We start from the raw sequence: 22518 nt of genomic DNA, 5'->3' as shown, positions 1-22518 counted from the left end.
TTGGAGACAGTGTCTCACTGAATTGCTAAGGCTCTCGCTAAATTGCTGAGTCTGTCCTCCTGCCTCAGCCCCCCGCTGAGATTACAGACCTGCAACTGTACCCAGTTCTCATTCCTTAAATATTAAGCAATATCAAGATGAAGTGGTAGCTTAAAAAATAAGTTTGATTCTACTGACTTATCTGTAAAATGTTCAAAATATCTTTTGAAAAGAATGATTTTTAAATAATTTTTATGATTGTTCTGGTTACTTGGTAATGACATTGTAGGCTTGCCTTTCCTCCACTGATGGTCAGATACGCAGAACAGAAAAAAATTAAAGGGAAAATATGTGCACATACTTGCTATATTGAATAAAATGACTGACATCAAATGAGACATAACTGAACTAATGAGGCATGATATGTTTACAATACTCTTTGTAGTTGTCAGGTTGCCACTTTAAGTGCTAGTTGTATTATTTTTAGCATATAAAAGGCTATGTCTTGATTCATAGCTTTTGTTAAAATCATATTATACAACTTAGGAAAAGAGGAAAATTTTTTGTCTCTAGAAGTTGCTGTCACATGAGGATATTTATTGTTATTTATAATAAAATATGGTTACCTTAAAAAATGTCAGACTCTAGAAAAGATAAATGCATTTGAAAGTACATAACCAAAAATGAGGCAAGCTTTAAAAATCTTGGTCCTTACTTCTTTTTAAAGAAATGAACAACAACTTAATGAGGAAAAGCTTTATTTTTCCAAATGTTCTGCTATTTTACCTACACCCTGCAATAGATTTTATTTCTCAGTTAAAGGGAATTTGCGTTAATATAAAAACAAATAATCTTCATTTACATAGGGAGTCTCCCCCTTCACCTATCCTATCTCTCTCCAACCTTCTTTCCTTCTTCTCTAGATTAAACAAGATCATTTCTTATAAATAGAGATTTTCACACTTAATACACTTTTTTTTAATTGTCATCTCTTTCTTTGCCCAAGTTCTCTCTCCTATAGGCAACAAGGACATTAAAATCTTGAGCTTCAGCCCCACTTAATTCTCTGACCATCCTGACCAGTGTGGGAAAGAGAATTCAAGAGGCTAAGATGAAGTTGGCTAAATAAATGTTGCATAGACACACATGGTGGCACCTGCCTGTAATCCCAGGGCCTCAGGAGGCTGAGGCAGGCGGATTACGAGTTCTAAGCCAGCAATTTAGTAAGGCCCCAAGCAACTCAGTGAGATCCTGTCTCAAAATTTTTAAAAATTTTAAAAAATTTTTAAAGGGCTGGGGTTGTGTCTCAATGGTTAAGTGCCTCAACGGTTATGCGCCTCCGGGTCCAATCCCTGGTACAGAAAGAAAAAAAAAAGGAAAAGGAAAAGAAAAGAAAGAAAGAAACACTGCACTACTTTCAGTATGCAGTGTGGCTTATGAGGACCCTGGGCATGGTAAGCATGTCCATCAAGCTATAATATTCCAAACACCTGCCATTTTTGACCTTGGCCATTGATCAGCTCCCCCACTGAGAAAGGCTTTCTTTCACCATCTTCCTCTAAAGTAACCACTCAGTCATTTCCTACTCGTCATTTTCAGTTTTTGTTTCTTGGTCATTTCTTAGTCTTTTTAGAATAGTTTTCTTTTGGAAAATAGTTGATGTAGAATATGTCAGTTGCACAACTGAGACACATATTTAAAGAATAAAATTGATGAGTTTTAAAATATTTACATACCTGTGAAAGCATAAGGATAATAAATATATCCTTATCCATCACCCAAAAATATCACTACCAGCTTTTTTGTGCTTCTATTTAATCTCTCCCTCTGGTCCTTCCCCACCTTTCTATCTCCAGGCAATCAGAGTTCTTCATACTATTACTCTAAATTAGTTAGCATTTTCTAAATGGAATCAAACCACATGCACTATTTTGGTTTTTCTTCTCTTCTTCTGCATAGTTACTTTGAGACTGATTCCTATCATTGAATGCATCAAGAACGTTTTCCTTTTCATTGCTGGATAATATTTTAGTGTATACATATACCACAATTTGCTTAGTTATTCACCTATGGATGGACATTTAGGTTATTTCTAGTTCCTTCAGTTTTTGGAAATAAAGTTTCTATGAACATTCATATATTCGCCTTTGAATGAATATATATTTTCATTTTCATTGGGTAAATTTCTAGGATTAGAATGGTTGGGTCATAAGGTAGATAAATGTTTAATATTTTAGGAAAATGAAAACTGTTTTCCAAAGTGACTAAACCTTTTATATTTTTGCCAACTACACACGATGAGAGCTCCACTTGTTCCACATTCTCACCAGTACTTGGTATGGACAGTCTTTTAAACATTAGACATTCTAATAGATAGTAATGATACTTCACTGTAGGTTTATTTTTGCATCCCCCTAAATATTAATGATGATGATCATCTTTTCATGTGCCAACTGTATAGTGGCCTTATTAATATACTGCTTATTTAATATGTACCAATTTAAAAAAAAAAAACTAAAAGAAGTACTTGTTGAAATCATTTGTCTGCCCATATAACCATGAGGTTTTTGAGTGCTTTACAAGTATCTTTAATTTGTCTGTGACTTCTTTTCATTCTTTTAACACTGTCTTTTAAAGAACAGAAATTCTACTTTTGACAAAGTCCAACTTACCAATCCATATTTTGTGGATCTTGCTTCTGTTTTATCAAAGTGAGTTTTGCCTAATGCAAAGCCATAGTATCATTTCCTACATTGTCATCTAAAATAACTTAGAGTTTAATGTTTTGAGTTAATTATTAGTAAACCAATCTTGCATTCCTGGGATAAATTCCACCCTGTATATCTTTTTATATATTATTGAATTTAATTTTCCAAAATTTTGTGAATTTTTTTTTGGCATTTATATTCACGAACTGTTCTTTTCTTTTACTATAATATCTTGTATAGTTTTTGTTATCTGAGTAATGCTGGACTCCTAGAATCAGTTGGGAAGTATTTCTTCTTCTGTTTTCTGGATAAGGTTGTGTAGAATTAGTATCATTTGTCCTAAAATCTGGAGAATTTCAGAATGAAGCTAGTGAAGCCAGTTGGGCCTGAAGTTTTCTTTGTGAAAAAGTTTTTACTAAAAATTCATTTTCTTTAAGAGATAGGACTAATCAGGTTACCTATTCTTCTTTTTTTTAATTTATTTTGATTGTAAACAAATGGGATACACGTTGTTTCTGTTTGTACATGGAGTAACAGCATACCATTTGTGTAATCATACATTTACATAGGGTAAAGGTGTTTGATTCATTCTGTTATTTTTTTCCTTTCCCCCCACCCCTCCCACCCCTCTTTTCCCTCTATACAGTCCCTCCTTCCTCCATTCTCGCCCCCCTCCTACCCCCCATTATGTGTCATCATCCGCTTATCAGCGAGATCATTCGTCCTTTGGTTTTTTGAGATTGGCTAATCTCACTTAGCAAGATATTCTCCAATTTCATCCACTTGCCTACAAATGCCATAATTTTATTATTCTTTATAGCTGAGTAATATTCCATTATGTATATATGCCACAGTTTCTTTATCCATTCATCAATTGAAGGACATATAGGTTGGTTCCACAATCCTATTTCTTCTTGAGAAGGCACTGGTATTTTGTGCCCTTTAAATAAATTGATCTTTATCATGTAAGTTGAGAAATGAATTGGCATATAGTTGTTCAAAATATTCCTTTGTTATCCCTTTAATAACTGTGAAATCATCTCTCTCATTCCTGAAAATGTTAATTTGTATCCTCTTTGCTTCCTCAACAGTCTAGCAAGAAGTTAATTTCTTTTATCTTAATTTCATTGATTTTTCTGTTTTACTGTTTGTATTTCGACTCTGACTTTTATTATTCTCTCTTTTTTTTCATTCTGGATATGATTAGGCCTTCTGACTACCCCTCCTTTGGTGCTGAGGATAGAACCAGGGCTCTGAGTACACTAAGAACGCATCCACCTACTAAGTTACACCTCCCATTTTTCTTCTTATGTGTGCATTCATATAAACTTTCCTCTGAAAACTTCTTCAGTAGCATCTTACAAATTTTAATATGCTATGTTTTCATTTTCATTTAGTTCAAAATACTTTGACATCTTCTTTGATTCATGTTTTATTTAGAAATGTGTTACTTAATGATCAAATATTTGGGGGTTTTCCAGAAAGATTCTGCTATTGATTTTTAACTTAAAATTTTTAAATTTATTCATTATAGACAAAGAACATACTTTGTAGTACTTGAGTTCTGTTAACTTTATTGAGACTTATTTCAGAGTCAGAATATGGCTTACTTTGGGTTCATATGCTGTCCACTTGAATGTTTTCTGCTATTGTTTTGTAATTTCATAAATAACAATTAAGTCAAGTTGATTGACATTGTGCCAGTCTTCTAGATCCTTACTGATTTGTTTCTACTTGTTCTATTAATTATTTAAATGAGATACTGTTATTTCTCACAACCTCAAGGTTTTTCTTCTTTTCCTTGCAGTTCTATCAGCTTTCACTTCATGTATTTTGAAGATGCATGATTAGGGGAGCAAATACTTAAATTGTTATGGTCTCTTCATGAATTAGAACCTTAGTCATTATGAAGTGAACTTCTATCACTAATAATATTCACTTTATTTAAGTTTACTTTGTCTAATATTAAGATAGCTATTCTAACTTTCTTTGGGTAAATTTCACCATTGTATAGATCATTCTATGCATTTACTTTTAACCAATTTTATCTTTATATTTAAAGAGGGATTCTCATAAGTACAAACAAAATGGGTCTTGTTTTTTCATCTAATTTAATCCTTTATTTACAATGCCAATGCAAATGGGATGGTTAGATGATATATTTTTAATATGATTATTAATATAGGTGATTTGAATCTACTGTCTTCATTTAATTTCTTTCTAGTTTTGTTCCCTTTCTCATCTAGATCATTTTTAATTATTTCATTTTATCTACTTTTTTGGCCTCTTAGCCAAACACTTTATTATGCTATGTTAGTGATTGCTTCAGTGGTTATACATCTTCAAATGTAAGTTGACTTACAGTTGACAAATGATATAAGAATCTTCTTCCATTTCTTTCCTATTGGTATTTGTGCTATTTCCATTACACATTTCACATTTTACACATATTTTTTATTTCCACAATATATCATTATTAATATTTGCTTTAAACAATCAATTACGTTTTAAAGAGGCTTAAATAATAATAACATTGCTATGTTGCCCATGTAGTTACTCTTTCTAGTGTTCTTTATTTCTATCTAGTATCATTTTTCTTCTGCTTGAAGGGATTCCTTTTACATTGCTTGTAGTAAAGATCTACAGGTGATGAATTCTTTCAGTTTGTGAGTATCTGAGGGATTTTTTTTGCCTTAGTTTTTTAAAGTTATTTTCACTAGAAGAGGTGTCTAATAACAGGTTTTCCCCTATTTCTTCCACTGTCCTCTCACTTGCATTGTTGCCAGCAATAATCTGCTATCACCTTTATCTTTACTCCTCTTGAATATAATGTCATTTCATTCTATCTACCTTTGTGATTTTCTCTTTATCACCAATTTTAATTGATTCTATTGTGATTTGCCTTGGTCTCAATTCTTCATGTTTTTTGTGCTTGGAATTTGTTGTGCTTCTTGACTATGTGGTTTATAGTTCTCAAAGAATTTGAAAAATTTTCAGATAGTAGTTCTTCAAATATTTTTCTTTTCCTTGCATCACTCCTTCAAAGACTCTAAATACTCAGAAATTAGGATATATATTTTTCTGGATATCTCACTGATATGCTGTTCTTTTTTTAAATACTTTTTCTCTCTGGATTTTACCATGAATAGTTTTCATCTTTCCAACTTCACTAATATTTTCTTTCCAATTGTCTAATCTGCCATTAGTCATATTCAGTATATTTTTTCATCTCATTCACCATAGTTTTCCTCTCTAGAAATTTGCTTTGAGTCTTCCCTACCTTTATTTAACTTCTTCAGTCTTTCCTTTAGCTTCTCAAATATACAGCCCCACATCAAATTGATTCTTGCTTTGGATTTGTCTGTCACTCCTCAGGAACTACATGACTAGGGTCCTGTTAGCCCTGGACAGTTCATATGAGGCCTTTCCCTTCTGCTTGGGTTTCTCAATTGATATACTGTACTCATCCACTGAGGAACCTGCTACCGCACTTGGCACACATCAGTGTTTGATTGAACTTTAACTTACAGGCAATGTGGTTTTGTTGCTGAGTCTACTTGCATAGAGTGTAGAATCTAACTGTTTGGGTCTGCATTCCTGCCCAACTACCTGGTAGGCATGATCTTGAGCAAGGGATTAACTTCTCTGAACTTCAATTACCTCATCTGTAATGATAATAACACCTCCCTTACCAGGTAATTGTGATGATTAAATGTGACAATATAATATAAGAAAATTAGAATAATGCCTGGCTCAGAATTTTGTTGCTGTTGTTGGTAGAGTAAGAGACACAACCAAGATTTATACCTGGGAATCTGCTTTTGTCAGTCATAGTCACTGTATGATATTTTTAAACCTGATGGACAGTCTGCTTTTTATGTTACAGAAAAATCTCCTTCTGTATTTATGGCTGGGTCAGCTTCTCTGATGCCCAAGTAACCTAGTTCTGGTTTCATCTTAAGTGGTAACATCCTAACTGCCTATTTAGCCAGAAGCATTTGAATAACAGTCTTTTAAATCCAAAGGAGTACTACAGGACTTAGTTTTTACAATATCAGATGAAATAAAAAAATAAATGAACATGAAAAAAGAAAGCTTCTGGAAGCAATATTTCCAGGCTGTTACAGATAAATCAATTTAATTCTTCATTGTTAATTTTTAAATCAATTTTTAAATGTTTTAATTGTATCTTCCCAAGACAGAAAAAATAAGTGAAGGACACTGGTGGTTTATCACAAGCCAGCAACTGTTTTGTCTATATGGTTTTACTTTTACAGTTCAGTATTCCATATTCAGAAGGTGGAGAAAAGGTTAAGAACACACACATAAATTTAAGTTTTTAAATTAGCAATCAAAATAGATCTCAAGAAATGAGTTCTGATAATTATAGAGTAAAGCAGTAGCTTGTCAACAGCAGATCCATGTTAAAGGTCAATATTTCACTTTTTCAAACACTACCACCAAACTAAGTAGCATACATTTTCAAGCTAATTTTAGATTAAAAAAAAAAAAAAAAAAACTAACATTGATACTATGAGCACAAATTGGAACCTAATGAATATTCTAAGCAAGGGATCATAACAATTTGCCTGCTCAGAATTCTTGAAATTAGCATTTATTATCTTGAACTAAATAGCTCATAAGTATTACCTTTTCTGTAGGATTAATTTATATCCTTCTAGTGATGTTCCCGTCGCAGCCTTGACTCTGATTGGATGACCAATAGCTAGGCAGCCCTGAGTTATCGCTCGGCTCAGGATCATTCCAGTCTTCCAATGAATAGAGAGGGGGGAGAAAGGTCTAAATAAGTTAAAAGAACCAGAAAATTCAACAATGTGTCACAAATAGTGAGGTCATTATGCCTGGATAGCTCCGGATATTAACAGTTGCTGAAAGTGAAACACTACCCACAACTTAGCAGTCAGTGAGCCTTGCTCAGAACCAGTGATCTTCTGTCCAACAAGGGTGGCATTTTACAGTTCAGCGCAAAATAAAACAGACCTTGATATCTTCATTTGTCCTTTTTTTCTGTGCATATTTCACAGTGCAGCGATTTGGGGTCCATCACGTGTCACTTGCTGGAGTTATAACTACAGAGCTTACTTGAAATATGTATGCACGGAAAAAAAAGCAGTGAACTGAAAAGATTGAACAAATCCTTAACCTTCATATCAATTTAAAGTTTTACTCTGGGTTTAAATACCATGGGTTAAACGTTTTAAGGTGGTTTATGAACTTCTTTTGTTTTAAATGTTAGGATCCTCTGCCAAGGAAATTAATTGGGAGCACTGTTTAAATGGTCATTTAATCATTTTCCTACTTAGTGAATCAGCACATTTTAAGTAAAAAACAACCACTGAAAAATGTATCTCCAACTATTAGGGATATCTGGTATATGAAATTATCTATCCAGCCAGGTGAAAGGATTTATTTTTGAAAGAGGAAGAGGGAGTTCTGACTAAAAAGATTTAATAAACATTCTCTTTTAAACATGAAACTTCTATTTCTCATGTTTTAGCTGTATATAAAAAGAAACACTTGATAACTAAGGAAATAATTCTAAAAAAAAATAACAGAATGAATCAAACAGCATTACCCTATGTAAATGTATAATTACACAAATGGTATGCCTCTACTTCGTGTACAGAGAAACAAGATGTATCCCATTTGTTTACAATAAAAATAAATTAAAAAAAAACAAGAAAAGAAAAAAAAATTTGGTTCTAGTAAGCATCTAGACTCCTTCTATGGATGTATTTATCTAAATAGAAAAAAAAAACTGGCTGAGGAAAGAGAGTACTATTTATTAAACACTTCCTATGTACTAGACATTATACTTGAACTTCACACCTGCTTTAAAATTTCAACTTCACAGCAACTGTGCAAGGCAGTTACAACTAACTCCATTTTATAGATAAAGAAATGATGGTTCAGTGCAGCTAAGTAACTTTTCCAAGGCCGCACAGGGATTCCAATACCAACTTTGCTTACTCCAAAACCATACTCTTAGGTAGATGTTTTAGTTATTTTTGTGGAAATTTTAGGTAGCACAGATGTATTATATCATAAAATTCTAGAAAGTGATACCATGAAATTACAGAATATGAGAAGTAGGAAAGGACCTTCTATGTCCTCTGGTCCAACTCTTTTCTGGTGATCTGGCTAAGGCCCTGATACTGTGTGTGATTTGCCTGCTGTTATACAGCTACTCAGTGACAGTGCTAAGGCTAAGACACTTCCATGACATCCATAGATTGATGGAGTATACAGCAGTGTCTTGTATTATAGTGTATTATAGTGAAAAGGTCTAAAATCTGAAATCAGACTGACCCAGAAATTCTTTCTTCTCTACTTACTAACTTTAGCTTCTTCAGCTGTATAATGAAAATCTGCATAGTTCCTGAAAGATTATATGATAAATGTATATAAAGTGCCTAACATAATGCCTGACATATGGGAAATATTCAACATAATGGTAGACCTTATTATTAAATAAGAAACAAAATAAAGTGTAAAAAGGACAAAAAATAAAGAGAGTCTCCGATTCTGAAGCAGATGTTAGAATACCTCATCTAACCTTGGTCTTCCTTTGGTATATGAAATAAATAATATCTTGTAGTACATTGGTAGCTTAATTATTCTGTATGTTCATTTTTAACTCTCAGGGAATTAAAGAACAAAAAGTAAGGTTAATCTAAGATTTCATTTGAGAAAATAATTTCAACCTTTCCTCCCCAAAAACTAAGTAGCAGCAAACTTGACTGGGTGATTTTGCATTCACAGAAGTGCTTAAGAAGCAGCAAAACAGTCTATCTGGAGGTGGCAAAGTTAGTAGGAGAAGAACAGGTATAAACCAAACAGAAATGCATATTTACAAAACACATTCCAAAACACACATCAATAGTAAGAGAGTAGGTGAGGGCAATTATATGTTATTATGTAAGTCAGATTCAGTTGTACGATAATAAAGTAAAAAAAAAAAAATAAGCATTTTCAATATACAGATTAAAGTACGATAGATACTGTTCGCATTTTATACTCAGGTTTTTTTAAACTTTGTCCTTGCTAAGACTAAATGCAAAGTGGTGCTAATCCAGCAGATCCAATGACACTGAGAAGGTAAAGCTTGTCAAGACTAAGGAGTAGAAGCAAATGACTTGCAGACAAACTTCATGAAAAGGGCAAGTCTGTGAACTACAAATAAGCTCTATGCTTGTGTTAAGTATGTTTTGAGGTCTGAATTACTCAGCATATCTAGAAGTGAATTGAATGCTCTCTTGGGGATTCACCCAAGTCCTTTGGGCTAGACAAAACCAAGAGCAGAGAAAGCAATCTTAACAGTCAACAATTTACTATGTTTTCATTTGCACATTTATGTGCAAGAGGGCACTGGGCACTGGAGCAGCACAGTGAGTCAGCAAACAAGGGAAAGTCACAGCAAGAGCAGACATTCTTAGTCACCTTGGTGATCAGCCACACACTGGCTGCAGGCCACAGGGTTGACGGAGCTATCTGACTCCTGCTGCTCACTTCACTACTTGAGGAACTTCGCTTTCCAACGGAAACAGAGGCATGAAGGACAATATTGGGATCCACCTGCATCATGAGAACAAGTATGCATTTAAACCCACAGTCTAAAAGTCACCCCTCCTCAACACATTTATCCAAAATAAGTTATTCTAGAACAATATGTATGCTGATCGAGAGGGCCTTTTTTCAAAAAAGTAGTGCAGTCTTCTTTAATTCAAGTCAATCAATATTTGTTGAGCACCGGTTTTGACATGCAAGACACTGAACTATATGGCATGGGATATTATAAAGAATTTTTCTTGCCCTAAGGAAATTTACAATATAACATAGACAAACTCCTTCCTTCTCTCTCCCTCTCTGTACTTTCTCTTTCTCACATACACATACAAGTTCATGTTTAACTCCATACAAAAAATTAAATAGTGTTTTTATAGCCTGTTAAAAATAGTAGTCTCATTTCTTCTGGAACAACCAAAAAGTGGAGCATCTTGAAAGAGGTAAGATGGGAAAAAGCCTTGAAGAATGGAGAGAAACTGAAAGGAATAATGCATAACAATGTATAATTGTATATGTATACATATAATACATAACAATGTATTATAAGTAAGGCCAATGAAGTTTAATCAATGTGTCTTAGAAAATTTTGGGCAGGCTCAAAAGGTAAATTTGACTGAACTGTAGAAAGTGCCAAGTGTAAGGATATGGAGTCAGGTGGACAGTAGGGAACACGGGGACTAGATTACAACAGATTTAGGTAAGGCTGATTTGACAAGGGTAGAAGAAGAGAGACATCTAAGGCAGGGGAAACAATTGGGAGTTCATACAATTTTCTAAGAATAAAGCAATATAAGCTGAATCTTCAGATAGTAGTGGGAATGAACAGGAGGGGACTAGTGGGGGAGATATCACATCCACATCACTTATGTTCATTGTTTATCATATTACAAATGTCAAATGTATTGTGCCCTTTCTAGTGTTTCTAACTTAGACTTAATTGTCAAAATATCAGTCACTCATGTCACCTGTAGGAATTCTACTACTTCATGCTTAATGAATTTTATATCCTAAATTATATGACTACTTATTCTGAGTAATCACTCTGACTTTTTAAGCACCAATATTTCTTTGTATAGGTTATAGGACTATACCAATTTATGCCTTAAACCCAATAAATGACATTGCTTCAATTACAGTTAAAATTACATTCTAATACTAAAAGTCCTTTCTAGATTTGTGATAACACTAGATATCTGTTAAGTATCAAATTGCTTTAAAAATACAGAAATTTAAAGAAAAAAATTCAACAGATAATATTTTACAGATGTGATGAAGCAATAATATAAGGGTACAATTAATATATTTGGTAATTGTTCTATGATGGAAGATGGACATTACTCAAGAGAGAAAAAATACCAAATATCTCCTAGATGTGAAAATAAAAACTTCAAAAATACAGCAACCCCACCACATAAGCAGATTTGACTCACAGCTCTTCCATTATATATTCCCCTGTCAGCCAGTAGTGGCTGGATTCTGGAGGGGAATCCCCCACAGTTTCTGAACAATGACAAACTATCTTCTACTAATCCATCCGCCACAGGACTCAGCATTTAAAGTAGCACTCTTACTCAACCTCCTAACTCCAAGTTTCCATCGCACTCACAACTCCCCTCTGCAACTGGGCAGAAGATTGTTTTGACTGGAATTAGTCAGACAGAAGAACCGTACTGCCAACTGCTTCTTTGTACAGCACCTGCTGCCAGCGCCTAAATTCTTGTTATCTCCACAACATGGTTTAATCTTTTAACAGTTGGCTTATTGGGGAAGAGCGAAGGGGTCCTTTGTCTCTGCCTTGGGCTGGCACCCAGTATTAACACCATGCTGTTCTTCAAGAGATATTTTGCTGGACAGTTCCCAAGTGATTCTACATAGGGCAGACACAGCCAGGCCCACTAATGCAGCTTCATGTTGCATTATTAAAAAAAGAAAAGAAGAAGAAAAAGATTGCTACTTCTGGGGTTGTGGCACATTGAAAACTGATGATGGTCATTAAATTGTTTTTCTGTGATTGTATTTTCTTCTCCTTTTGCATTTGAAACATTCATTTCAAGAAATTCATTTTCAGTGCTTTGTTATTTATACAAAAAAGACAAATTTCTCAGGAGGCACATAGCAAAAGACCATTGTGGAACTGAGCACAGTGAAAATAATTTTTCAAAATTTGGTTACAGAGAAGGAAATAGAAACCATCCCAAGACTGGGATGCTGCAAAATTCTCTGAACCACACCAAGGTAGAAAAAGGCAACCCCCACATCCTGGGCACTGGCACTGAGTATGGACATTTCCTTCCAAATCTTGGTTTTGGCAAAGACTTCACTTTCTTTTTAATTTAATCTGATAACTTAGCTGTAGGCCAAATATTTATAAGGGACAAGAGATAAAAACTGTGAAAATCAGAATTCAAGGAAAAAAGTGTTCTGATAATTTGCAACATAACATGTGTATGTATGTGTGCATATGTGCAAGCATATTAAAGCATTCATGTATGTGCACATGCATGTGAAAGCATTTATGTTGAGTCTGACCTAAGTGTATATGATCAAATCTGCAACTGGGAAAAACTTTCAAAAGTTCTGTTGTGAATCAAAAAATAAATTCTTGCATAGTCTTTTGGATACCTATATAGCTCTTTTTAAACAACCATTATAACTTCACTTATCTAACTAAATTTTGATGTAGAAGCAGTCAATAACAACAATGATGCATATACATCCCACACGTTAGAACTTCTTCTTTAACTTTTTTTCTGAAATGATGGTGGGGTAGCCTGCAAATTCAAAATAATCAAAGGCACACTTACTGTCTCCTCTTGCAGATCTACTAAGGAACAGACTACAAGATAATGAAAATCTTTTTGAAAGGTTAAGTTTACAGATCATAACCTTCACTCTGAATATATTTCTTACTTTATTGCACAGAAAGTTTATAAAATTTTTACTTTTGATAATGTATTTAGGGCCAAGTTAAATAATATTACACACAACTATAACAAGAGTTACTAAAATCTCTTTCCTCATGTCTTTGCTATTTCCTCAAAATTGTTTCCATTCTCTAACTCTATGGTTAATCAGTCTACCCTTCCCTCTAAAGCCAAAAAATTGAAAAGTTTAAAAGCAAAAAATATCATCAAAGACTTACTTATATAACCAAACAAGGGAAAAATAAAAACTGCTTAAGGTCCTCAAATAGTTTCCAATTATTGATATAAAAGTAAGGAAGGGACTTGGAAATTTATTTAAAGTCCTGTGTCCGATGCTAATGGCAATCAAAATTTTAAACTAAAATATTATATTTGCTCCAGTGTATAAACAACTTAATGAAAATATTACTTTTAAAGGATATACATACTCTCCAAAGAGATTGGAAAGCATAGAATCATTTGCCTTTTCTCAGTCTCCTTTTTGATAAAAGACTAATTCCAGATTTGTACAGGAATTTGGCAGTTATAAATGAATTCCACTAGTATCCATAAATTCTGAATTTATAAGTTAACTTGTATCAAGTATACCATAACTTTAAAGTCATGACTTGGTGATTTTCTTGCTGTTTCTGTACAGAAAGATGTCACTAATTTCCCTCTGATGTCTGTTAAGTAATGTACTGACAGGATATGATCAAAGTAAGTTTCTTTTCATTTTGGCAAAATAGAAGACCTGCCAAACACTTGAGTCTATCTTGTCTGCCATATTTTCCCATAACCAGGCATTCCTTCAGGTATTCTTCTCATGAAATGTGTTTTTTTTTCTTTTATATTAACTATTATGAAGTTTAAATCTCATCCATTTTGTGAAAACATATAATTTTGCTGCCCTTAAACTGAGTCAATCTAAAAATGTTGTCCATTTAAGTAACAATAGAGAGCTGTTGAAAGATGTATGTGCCAAATCATCAATTTGTGGTAGTTTCCAAATCTGTTTGTGAAATGGATAAAAGAGCAACAGGTTGTAATTGTCAGGGTTATATCTGTCTCCAACATTACAAATGGGGATTATATGTTCCAAATTTTTCTCTGTAGGAAAGGTTTTACTTGTCAATAAGAGATTTAAAAGAACAGTCAGGGGTTGGGCACTGATATCTCTATCTCCAGCCAATTTTAAAACCTATGCATCAAGAATATCGGCTTTTGCCTTCCTTCCCTCAGCCCCTGTTGTAATCCTCTTAGTGTCTTCTTACCTCAATGAGCAGCAAGATTCTACAATAAAATGCCCTATAGATATCTGTCACCTCTACCTGAATTCCATCTTTAAAAGTGCTCTTTTTCAGGTTATTAAATTACTATTCCCAATTCACTGATCACCTCTCAGTAAATAATTGGAGACATTTTTCTGAAAGGATTTTAAAGGTTTCCTAGCTAAGGGAGAGCCATTTTTTTTTCTCCTGAAAGCTTCTCTTTACTGGCCAATTTATCAAGTTTTTGCTTTCTTACACTACTACTTTGGTTGGACTTAAATTTTATTCCAAATCAATTCTTTTCTGCCAAAATACAAAAGTGCAAAATTATTTAAGATGAAATGTTTTCTCATTTCCACTAAATCATTAGAACCAATTAATTATAAAAATACCTGCAGACTGTTATACTCTCATTTTTCAAAACTGGAAAATTTAAGTGATCTTATGAAGTTCTACTTTGACAAAACAAACAAAAAAACAAAATTCTCCTTTTGCCCTGAGAGCTTTTTTGATATCTAATATTTTCAGGTTGGAGCTGATTTCTGTTGACTGAGTGAATAAGTTAATTAATTCATCAATTCAATTCAGTTTAGCAAACTCCGAGCATGAAGATACTGCAGCAGAGGCAAGTATGATTAGGGTATTCTTTGGCATTGAGGAATTTTCAATCTAGCAGGGAAAACAAGGAACTCCTGCGTTATCTTCCTAATACAGGCTCAGATCAGATCTCACCTCTGCTCAAATATATTCGATGGTTCTTTGATTTTTACAGAACAAGAATCAGTATCCCTAATACTCAGTTAAGATCTGGATTATGATCTGATCCCAACATTTTCACCATTGATCCCCAATCTACCTCTACACCACTCAGCCCAAAGTAATCTGAAATGTGCCTAAACTTGGAGTCTGGTTAACTTTGGTTCATGCAAAAAAATGTGGTAAGAGTAACATCTAGTTCAATGCCATTGTAAAGGGCACAGAAGGAATGCAATGGGAGTATCAAGACCAGAAATATTATATCTGGTTTGGGGATGAGGATGGGGGTAAAGAAATATTTCATGAAGCATTCTAGGTAGAGCTAGAATGATGGGCAGAAGTTCAATAGCATTTATTGAATGCCAACTACATGCCAGACTCCATGCTATCATATGGCACAAGGGTGACAGAGAAGGCCAGGGAGTGGTGACAAAGAAAGAAAAGGAGGCTGAATACCAGGCAGAGGGATCCACATGAGCATAATAACAGAAATCATGGAGTGCTTTCAGAAAACAACAAATGAACAATTTGGCTTGGCTAACTCACAAAGAACATATTAGAGGATAGTCAGCCTTGAAAGATAGGTATGGCTAAACAACAACAAAAAAATCCATTCATCAAAAATGTATTATGCACTTGCCCTACATTCAAGATTCTGTGCTGGCACTTAGGAATACAAAAATGAGTAAGTCATAATGTCTGTGTCCAAAGAGTTCTCAATTTAGCAGTGAACAAAGACACAAAAACAAATAACTATACATAAACACAAACTCTAAAAACAGTCTTCGAAGGATGGAAAGGAGTTCTGAGAACACAAAATAGAGATTCATTCTCTCTGGTAGGCAAGAGAAGGCTGCATGGAAGGAGAACTTGAGAAAAGCCATAAGAGGCAAGAAATATATGGTTGGGTATATATCCCAGGCATGGCACAACACAAGTGATGGCACCACTATATCCATAAAAGCATGTTATGGAGTTAGGCAAGATGATACACACCTGGAATTCCAGGTACTCCGGAGGCTGAGGCAGGAGGATTGCAAGTGGGAGGTTAACCTGGACTTAGAGAGACCCTATCTCCAAATAAAATTCAAAGGTCTGGTAGGGAAATCGTTCAGTGAAAGAGTGCTTGGCTAGCATGTGTGAGGCCCGGAGTTCAGTCCCTAGTACCACCCACACACACACACACACACACACACACACACACACACACACAAAAGACATAGAAGCAGCAGCAGCAGCAATTATGGTATACAATTAATTAGTTCAGACTATAACATACAGCACAGGCTGAATCAAAAAGATGAGGAAGGGCTGGGGAGATAGCTCAGTTGGTAGAGTGCTTACCTTGTAAGCATAAGTCCTTGGGTTCAATCCCCACCACCACAAAAAAAAAAAAAAAAAAAAAAAAAAAAAAAAAAAAAAAAGATGAGATTGGAAAGGTAAGTTGAGTGAGGTAGGTAGAATGGAGAATCATGGTGATAAATGAAGGTCAGATGAGAATTTGGAACATCATCAGGCAACAGTCAGTCAAATTAAGTTTTTTGAGCAGAAAAATAACACTACAGCAAAAACCTAACAAGGAACACCAAGAGGATTAGACCTGTGGTAAATAAATCTTAATGTCAAATAAATATAAAATACAAGGGCATTACATCATTCTACTTACTTTTATTGACTAAATTTGCTCAAAACCAGACATGATTAGAAAAAGTGATTTTATTCTGTTTTTACAAATATACCATTTAGATACATATTCTTCTTGAAACAACCAATATTTTCAGAATAAATCTTGACATAATACAGAGATATGATGGGTAGCATGGAGAAATTTTAAAAGAGCAAATGGAGGTAATGCATCTCACATTGTGTTTTTAAAATAAAGGAACCAGACTGGTTGACAGGAAGTCCCCCTATCTCTAGGCATCTCTATGTCTGTGGGTGCCCTTTGCTTTGATTTCATGTGTTTAAAACCTAAGCTTATGTAAGCTAAAGTGAACAACAATCTCACACAGAGTTTTTCAGCTAAGAAAAACAAAACAATTATTCATTCCTTCTTTGGAGACATATTTAAAAAGCCTTTTATAGTTTCTTTTGAAAAATTAACTTTGCTGAAGGATAAATTTCCAAATTTATAAGTAGACATTCTGGGTTGGATTGCCATGAACTGAGTTTTCTAAAGAATTCATATTCCTTAGATTTCACTGACCTATACAGCAAGTAGATCAGATCCTAAAGTACAAAGAGATTACAGCCATCTTAAAGACTTTCTTCAACAACTTCAACTTATTAATACAGCTTCTACAAAGAAAATATGCCAAACAATAGAACTTAAGTGACAAAATTCTAGTAGAATTTTTTCCAAGTAGGAATGCTATAATGTTTCAGTTTTGAAGTACTTAATTAAGAAGAAGAATGGAGGAACTTTAGATTAAGTAGAGGGAAATGAGAGGGAATAGGGTGCAGAGGTATGAAAGATGGTGGAATGAGACAGACATCATTACATGTATGTACATGTATGATTACATGAATGGTGAGTGCACAACCAGAAAAATGAAAAGCTATATCCTATTTGTGTACAGTGAATCAAAACGCAGTCTGTAAAAATAAAAAAGAAAAAAAGAAAAACAAAACTTGTCCCAACATTTAAAAAAGTAATTTATATTAAAAAAAGTTCACAAGTATTCACTCAGTGACCATAGTATATTAACTGAGTACTCTCTCCATAGAATTTATCTTCTTAAGTATAACAAATAAAATCTGACCTTGTTCTGTAGGAAATGGTTCTCCAAGTCCATCTTTTCAAATTGATCAGGTATCTGTTCACTGGTACAGTTGAAATTAATTGGAAATCCCTCACAAATGTCCCAACTAACAAAAGTAAAATATTTAATTATTTTTGTTAGAATAAAAAACACTAAATTAAACGGTATTATTCTTTTCTAGTATAATAATTTATACATCTTACTCTCTACTAGTAAGAGAGAGAACAGCAATGTATAGTTCATAATCTTTTTAAACAGAAATTTGTAAAGTGCCTTGGTATTTATAATTGGGAAAAGAGAGGCCTTAAAATTTTAGTCTGCAAATGTTTATGATATTGACTAATTAATTATTAATAGAAAAAAAGAGGATTTTTAATCTTACAGAATCACATGTGAAGACCATCTTCATTGTTACATTTGTATTCCAAATATACTAGACTATGAATAATAAAGGATATTTTTATACTTATAATCGTTGTTCTAGGGCTGGGGAGATAGCTCGGCTGGTAGAGTGCTTGCCTGGCAAGCTCAGGGCCCTGAGTTCGATCCCCAGTACCACAAAAAAAAAAAAAAAAAAAAAATCGTTGTTCTAAACATACTAGTTTAGAATTTTCAAGAGAGCCTCAGGAGACATCACAATCTAGTGGGTATATGGAAAACCCACAAACTAGAGAGGTTGGATATCATTCTTAGCTGAGCCAAATCACTTATCTTAAAAGTCCCCAATTCTTATTCTTACATCAACAAAAAAATCACTGGTTCAACATTGATGTGTTACAGTATAACATAGAGCATATTATTTGACAGAAACCAAAGCTGCTACTGGTAATAGCAATTTTTATCAATTCTCTGAGAAATATGAAAAGAACTTGGTTATTAAGATTTCAAGTGATCCCTGTAATACCAGCGGCTTGGGAGGCTGAAGCAGGAGGATCATGAGTTCCAGCCTCAGCAATTTATAGAGGCCCTAAGCAACTCAGTGAGACCTTGTATCTAAATAAAATATAAAAATGGGGCTGGAGATGTGGTTCAGTGGTTAATTGCCCTGGGTTCAATCCCGGATGTCAAAAAAAAAAAAAAAAAAAAAAAAAAACAAGGATTTCAAATTTCAAGTGCTCCACTATACAATATAGAAAGAAAATTCAAATGGAATGTAAAAATTATATTTTCTAACAAATTAGCTTGGATTCCATAAAGGCAACTTTACATTATATTTAGGGACCTAGTTCTAATTTGAATTAATTCGGCAAAGCAATATTCATATTATCTGGAGAAGTAAAATTTTTAAAAGGACTACATAAAATAAAAATATAAACTCCTAGCTAAAACTTTAAGAGAAAGGATCTAGACAGACTTAACAACTTGGGTAAAGATTATTGCATGCAAAATATATTTTCTTATCAATGAAAAATGCCTATCGATTGCCAATGAATTATTTTCTATCTATAAACAAAAAGAACCAAAAGAAACAGATTCATTCTTGCCTGGAAAGTACAAGGAGTCATTGGGTGATGGAGCTTTGTTCAAACAAGTACAAGAAAGAACAGTGAATACATCCTTCAAGATGGATTTGGCAATAGGTTGTCACTAGCTAAACTGAGTGAACCTCATCAGTGCTTTGATTCTCTGGATATACACTCTACTTTAGCCTTTTCAAGCATATATTAAGGAGAAGTGTAAATTTTTTAAATTAGGCAATGTTAAAGCTTGGTGGGGGCCTTCTAGATAAATCACCTAATCTAACCTAGTATCGTATCAGGTCACAATATCCAATATGCTAGTCACTAGTTATGTTTTCGTATTAAACTTAATTTAAATAAAATTTAAAATTCAGTTCCTTAATCACAAGTAACATTTTAAGTGCTCAACTGTCATAAAGTGTGCTTCCATCACCATAGAAAATTCTACTGGACAGTGCTGTGTAGTAGTTAGACACTCAGGTCCTAACTGACAGAATCCTGGCACTACCACATACTAGCTGTGTGACTTTTGGCAAATTACTTCTTTTTGCCTTGGTTTCTGTCTCTGAATAATGGAGTAATAGTAGAGTCATAAGGAATCATGGGATTTAAATTGTTGTTTTGGAGATTAAATACATTCTTACCCAATTCATTTATAACTATGCCTGGCCTATAGTCAACACTCAGTAACTACCAGCTTTTATTATTTATAGGAAAGAAACTGACAATCATGTGCTCATGGACAATCATAAACAGAGATGAAACTAGACTCCCAAATCCTCAAAATTCTTCTGTACTCTTCACTTTCTCACCAAGCCTCCAGCATGTTACTTTTGTTTTAAATTTATCATCAAATGACATACTTAAATATGAACACTCATATGGAGAACTTATAATTTTTTTAATTTTAATGATCCCATGTAAAATTAATTTAGAAATAAGCACTAAAAATAGATTTTACAGTTCAAACAAAATTGTTACTTCTGCAAAACAGAAACTATACTCTGCTCATTGCCCTGTATGACTTTTTAAAACTAAGGAAAGTTAATAATAAGTCTTTTGGCACAATCTCATTATGCCATGGAGTAACTCAATACAATAAATAATTGCTAAGATAATTCAAAAACATTTTCTAGTGTTTCAGATTTCTTACTCTGGGAAATCTTGAATTAGGTGATAGATTACTTTAATCAAATATATGTTAATTTACTTATCACATCCAGGTAGCAGAACAGCATTAGGATCCAAAAAGGTCTTGAAGGCAACTGTGATGCCACCTCTGGCAAATGCCGTCACTCGGTCAAAGGTCAAACCCAAAACAGGGTTTTGTGGAGATCTGAAAAATGGAAAATCTAATTAAACATACAGTGAAATTTGAGCACAAAAAAACAAAAGTATACAATATCAGTATCTAAGAAAATCTAGAAATAAGCAAATTGCCCATTATACAGCATTATTGTTGGTGTTCTATTCCACATCTGATATGTACTTTTAGTTTATTTAGCTAATTTATAATGTGCCAAGAATAGTTATAACATATGTAATTTTAAAAATAATCACAAATAAAAGCCTTTAACTGAGAAAGCAATTATGTATATGATGTTCCTTTTCATGTATAACTACAATGCAATGCATCCATAGTGATCTCTGCAACTAATATTGAATGAATCCTTAATATCTGACCACAATCAACTACGTTTTGCAAGCTTACTGTTATTTTACTGATTTGATTTTCATATTATGCAGTTTTAGACATGCTATTTCAAGTGAATTTGGGGATTAAAATCAAAGTGAAAACATCTTACAAAAAAAAAAGAATGTTCACTATGTCAACTGAGCCATTTTTCTCTAAACTGGTAACAAATATTTACTATTTAATTCTAGAATGAAAGGACTCAAGCACATCACCTGTGCAGTCTTGTTGCCAAAAATATTGAAACTGAATATAATTATGAAAAGACAGACAAATACAGGTTGTGAACAGTTTACTAGAAAAGTGCCTGGATTCTTGAAAAAAATTATGGAAAGCAAAACAAAGGTGAAGAATATTTTTAGATTACAAAGAACTACAGAGAACAACTAAATGTAAGACAGGAAGCCTACTTGGATACAAGATTACAAAAATCTCTAAAGCACATTTTGGCTCAAATTAGATCTCACAACAGAAGATAACATAGTATTATTGACTGTGTTAAATATTATAATGTGGAAATTTCATTCCTAAATGCTTCAGAAACTGAAGAACTTAGGAGTGAAATTCTCATGATTGTCTGGAATTACTTTCAAACTAGTCCAGAGAGAGAGAAGGGAGATATAAGAAAGGCAAAACAAATGTGGAGTATTCTTTCAATTGGTGAATTTATGTGAAGAATATATATTCATTGTTTTCAACTTCATTGTAGATTTCAAATTTTTCAAAATAAAAATTGGGGGTAAAATAATTAAAAGACTCAAATATTGGACAAAATCATCTTCTTCAAGTGAGTAGTTTAACACCCTGATTATCAACATAAATTAGACACATTAGAATTATTTATAAATATAAATAAATACTATTTATTCAGTACATATTGCACTTTTCTCCATATATTTTAAACTAAATGGCAATAACTTTTTAGACATACAAATTTTTAAATTACCAAGGGTGGCAAAATACTAAGGTTGCCTGGTATTTTCTAGCAGACTAGTGTTTTATTTTCCAAACTAGAAAAAAATGCATTATCCTATTAAAATACCAATAAATACAAATAAATATATGCACTTATAAATTTCTGGAGCTACACTTCTCCTCACTTAATTTTAGGATATTTCAGATTATTGACATTTTACTAGTCATTCCACAAATATGATCCAATCTGTAAAGAAGCGTATTTGATATTTGAAAAATACTATAGCAAACATCATTAATAACATCAAAATCATCCTCTTTGACAATGATATTAAGAAGAAATAATAATGACACATTTTATTAAAATCTTTCCTTGTAATTGGAAAGGCTTACTAAATTATTCAAGAATTCTTGCCACTTTGAAATTCATTACTTTTCATCATTATAAAAAACAATTCTTTTCAAAATTTCATTATATTTTAAA

The 22518-nt window shown here is 33.3% G+C and overlaps 1 protein-coding gene across 2 annotated transcripts in view; it reads right to left on the bottom strand.

Moving 5' to 3' along the window:
- Nucleotides 1-22518, bottom strand: part of Dcdc1 (doublecortin domain containing 1) — a 494469-nt gene that overhangs the window by 192969 nt on the left and 278982 nt on the right. For both annotated transcript variants that reach the window (XM_047516704.1, XM_047516706.1), the window contains exons 12-15: nt 20637-20762; nt 17967-18072; nt 10149-10283; nt 7338-7456 (exon numbers count right to left, since the gene is read on the bottom strand). In XM_047516704.1, the coding sequence (XP_047372660.1) occupies nt 7338-7456; nt 10149-10283; nt 17967-18072; nt 20637-20762 (486 nt within the window). The remainder of the gene's footprint in view (nt 1-7337; nt 7457-10148; nt 10284-17966; nt 18073-20636; nt 20763-22518) is intronic.

The sequence above is a fragment of the Sciurus carolinensis genome, chromosome 11 (genome assembly GCF_902686445.1).
Source record: "Sciurus carolinensis chromosome 11, mSciCar1.2, whole genome shotgun sequence".
NCBI lineage: Eukaryota > Metazoa > Chordata > Mammalia > Rodentia > Sciuridae > Sciurus > Sciurus carolinensis.
The sequence above is the reverse complement of the archived record's forward strand: the minus strand, read 5'-3'. Positions and strand labels throughout refer to the sequence as shown.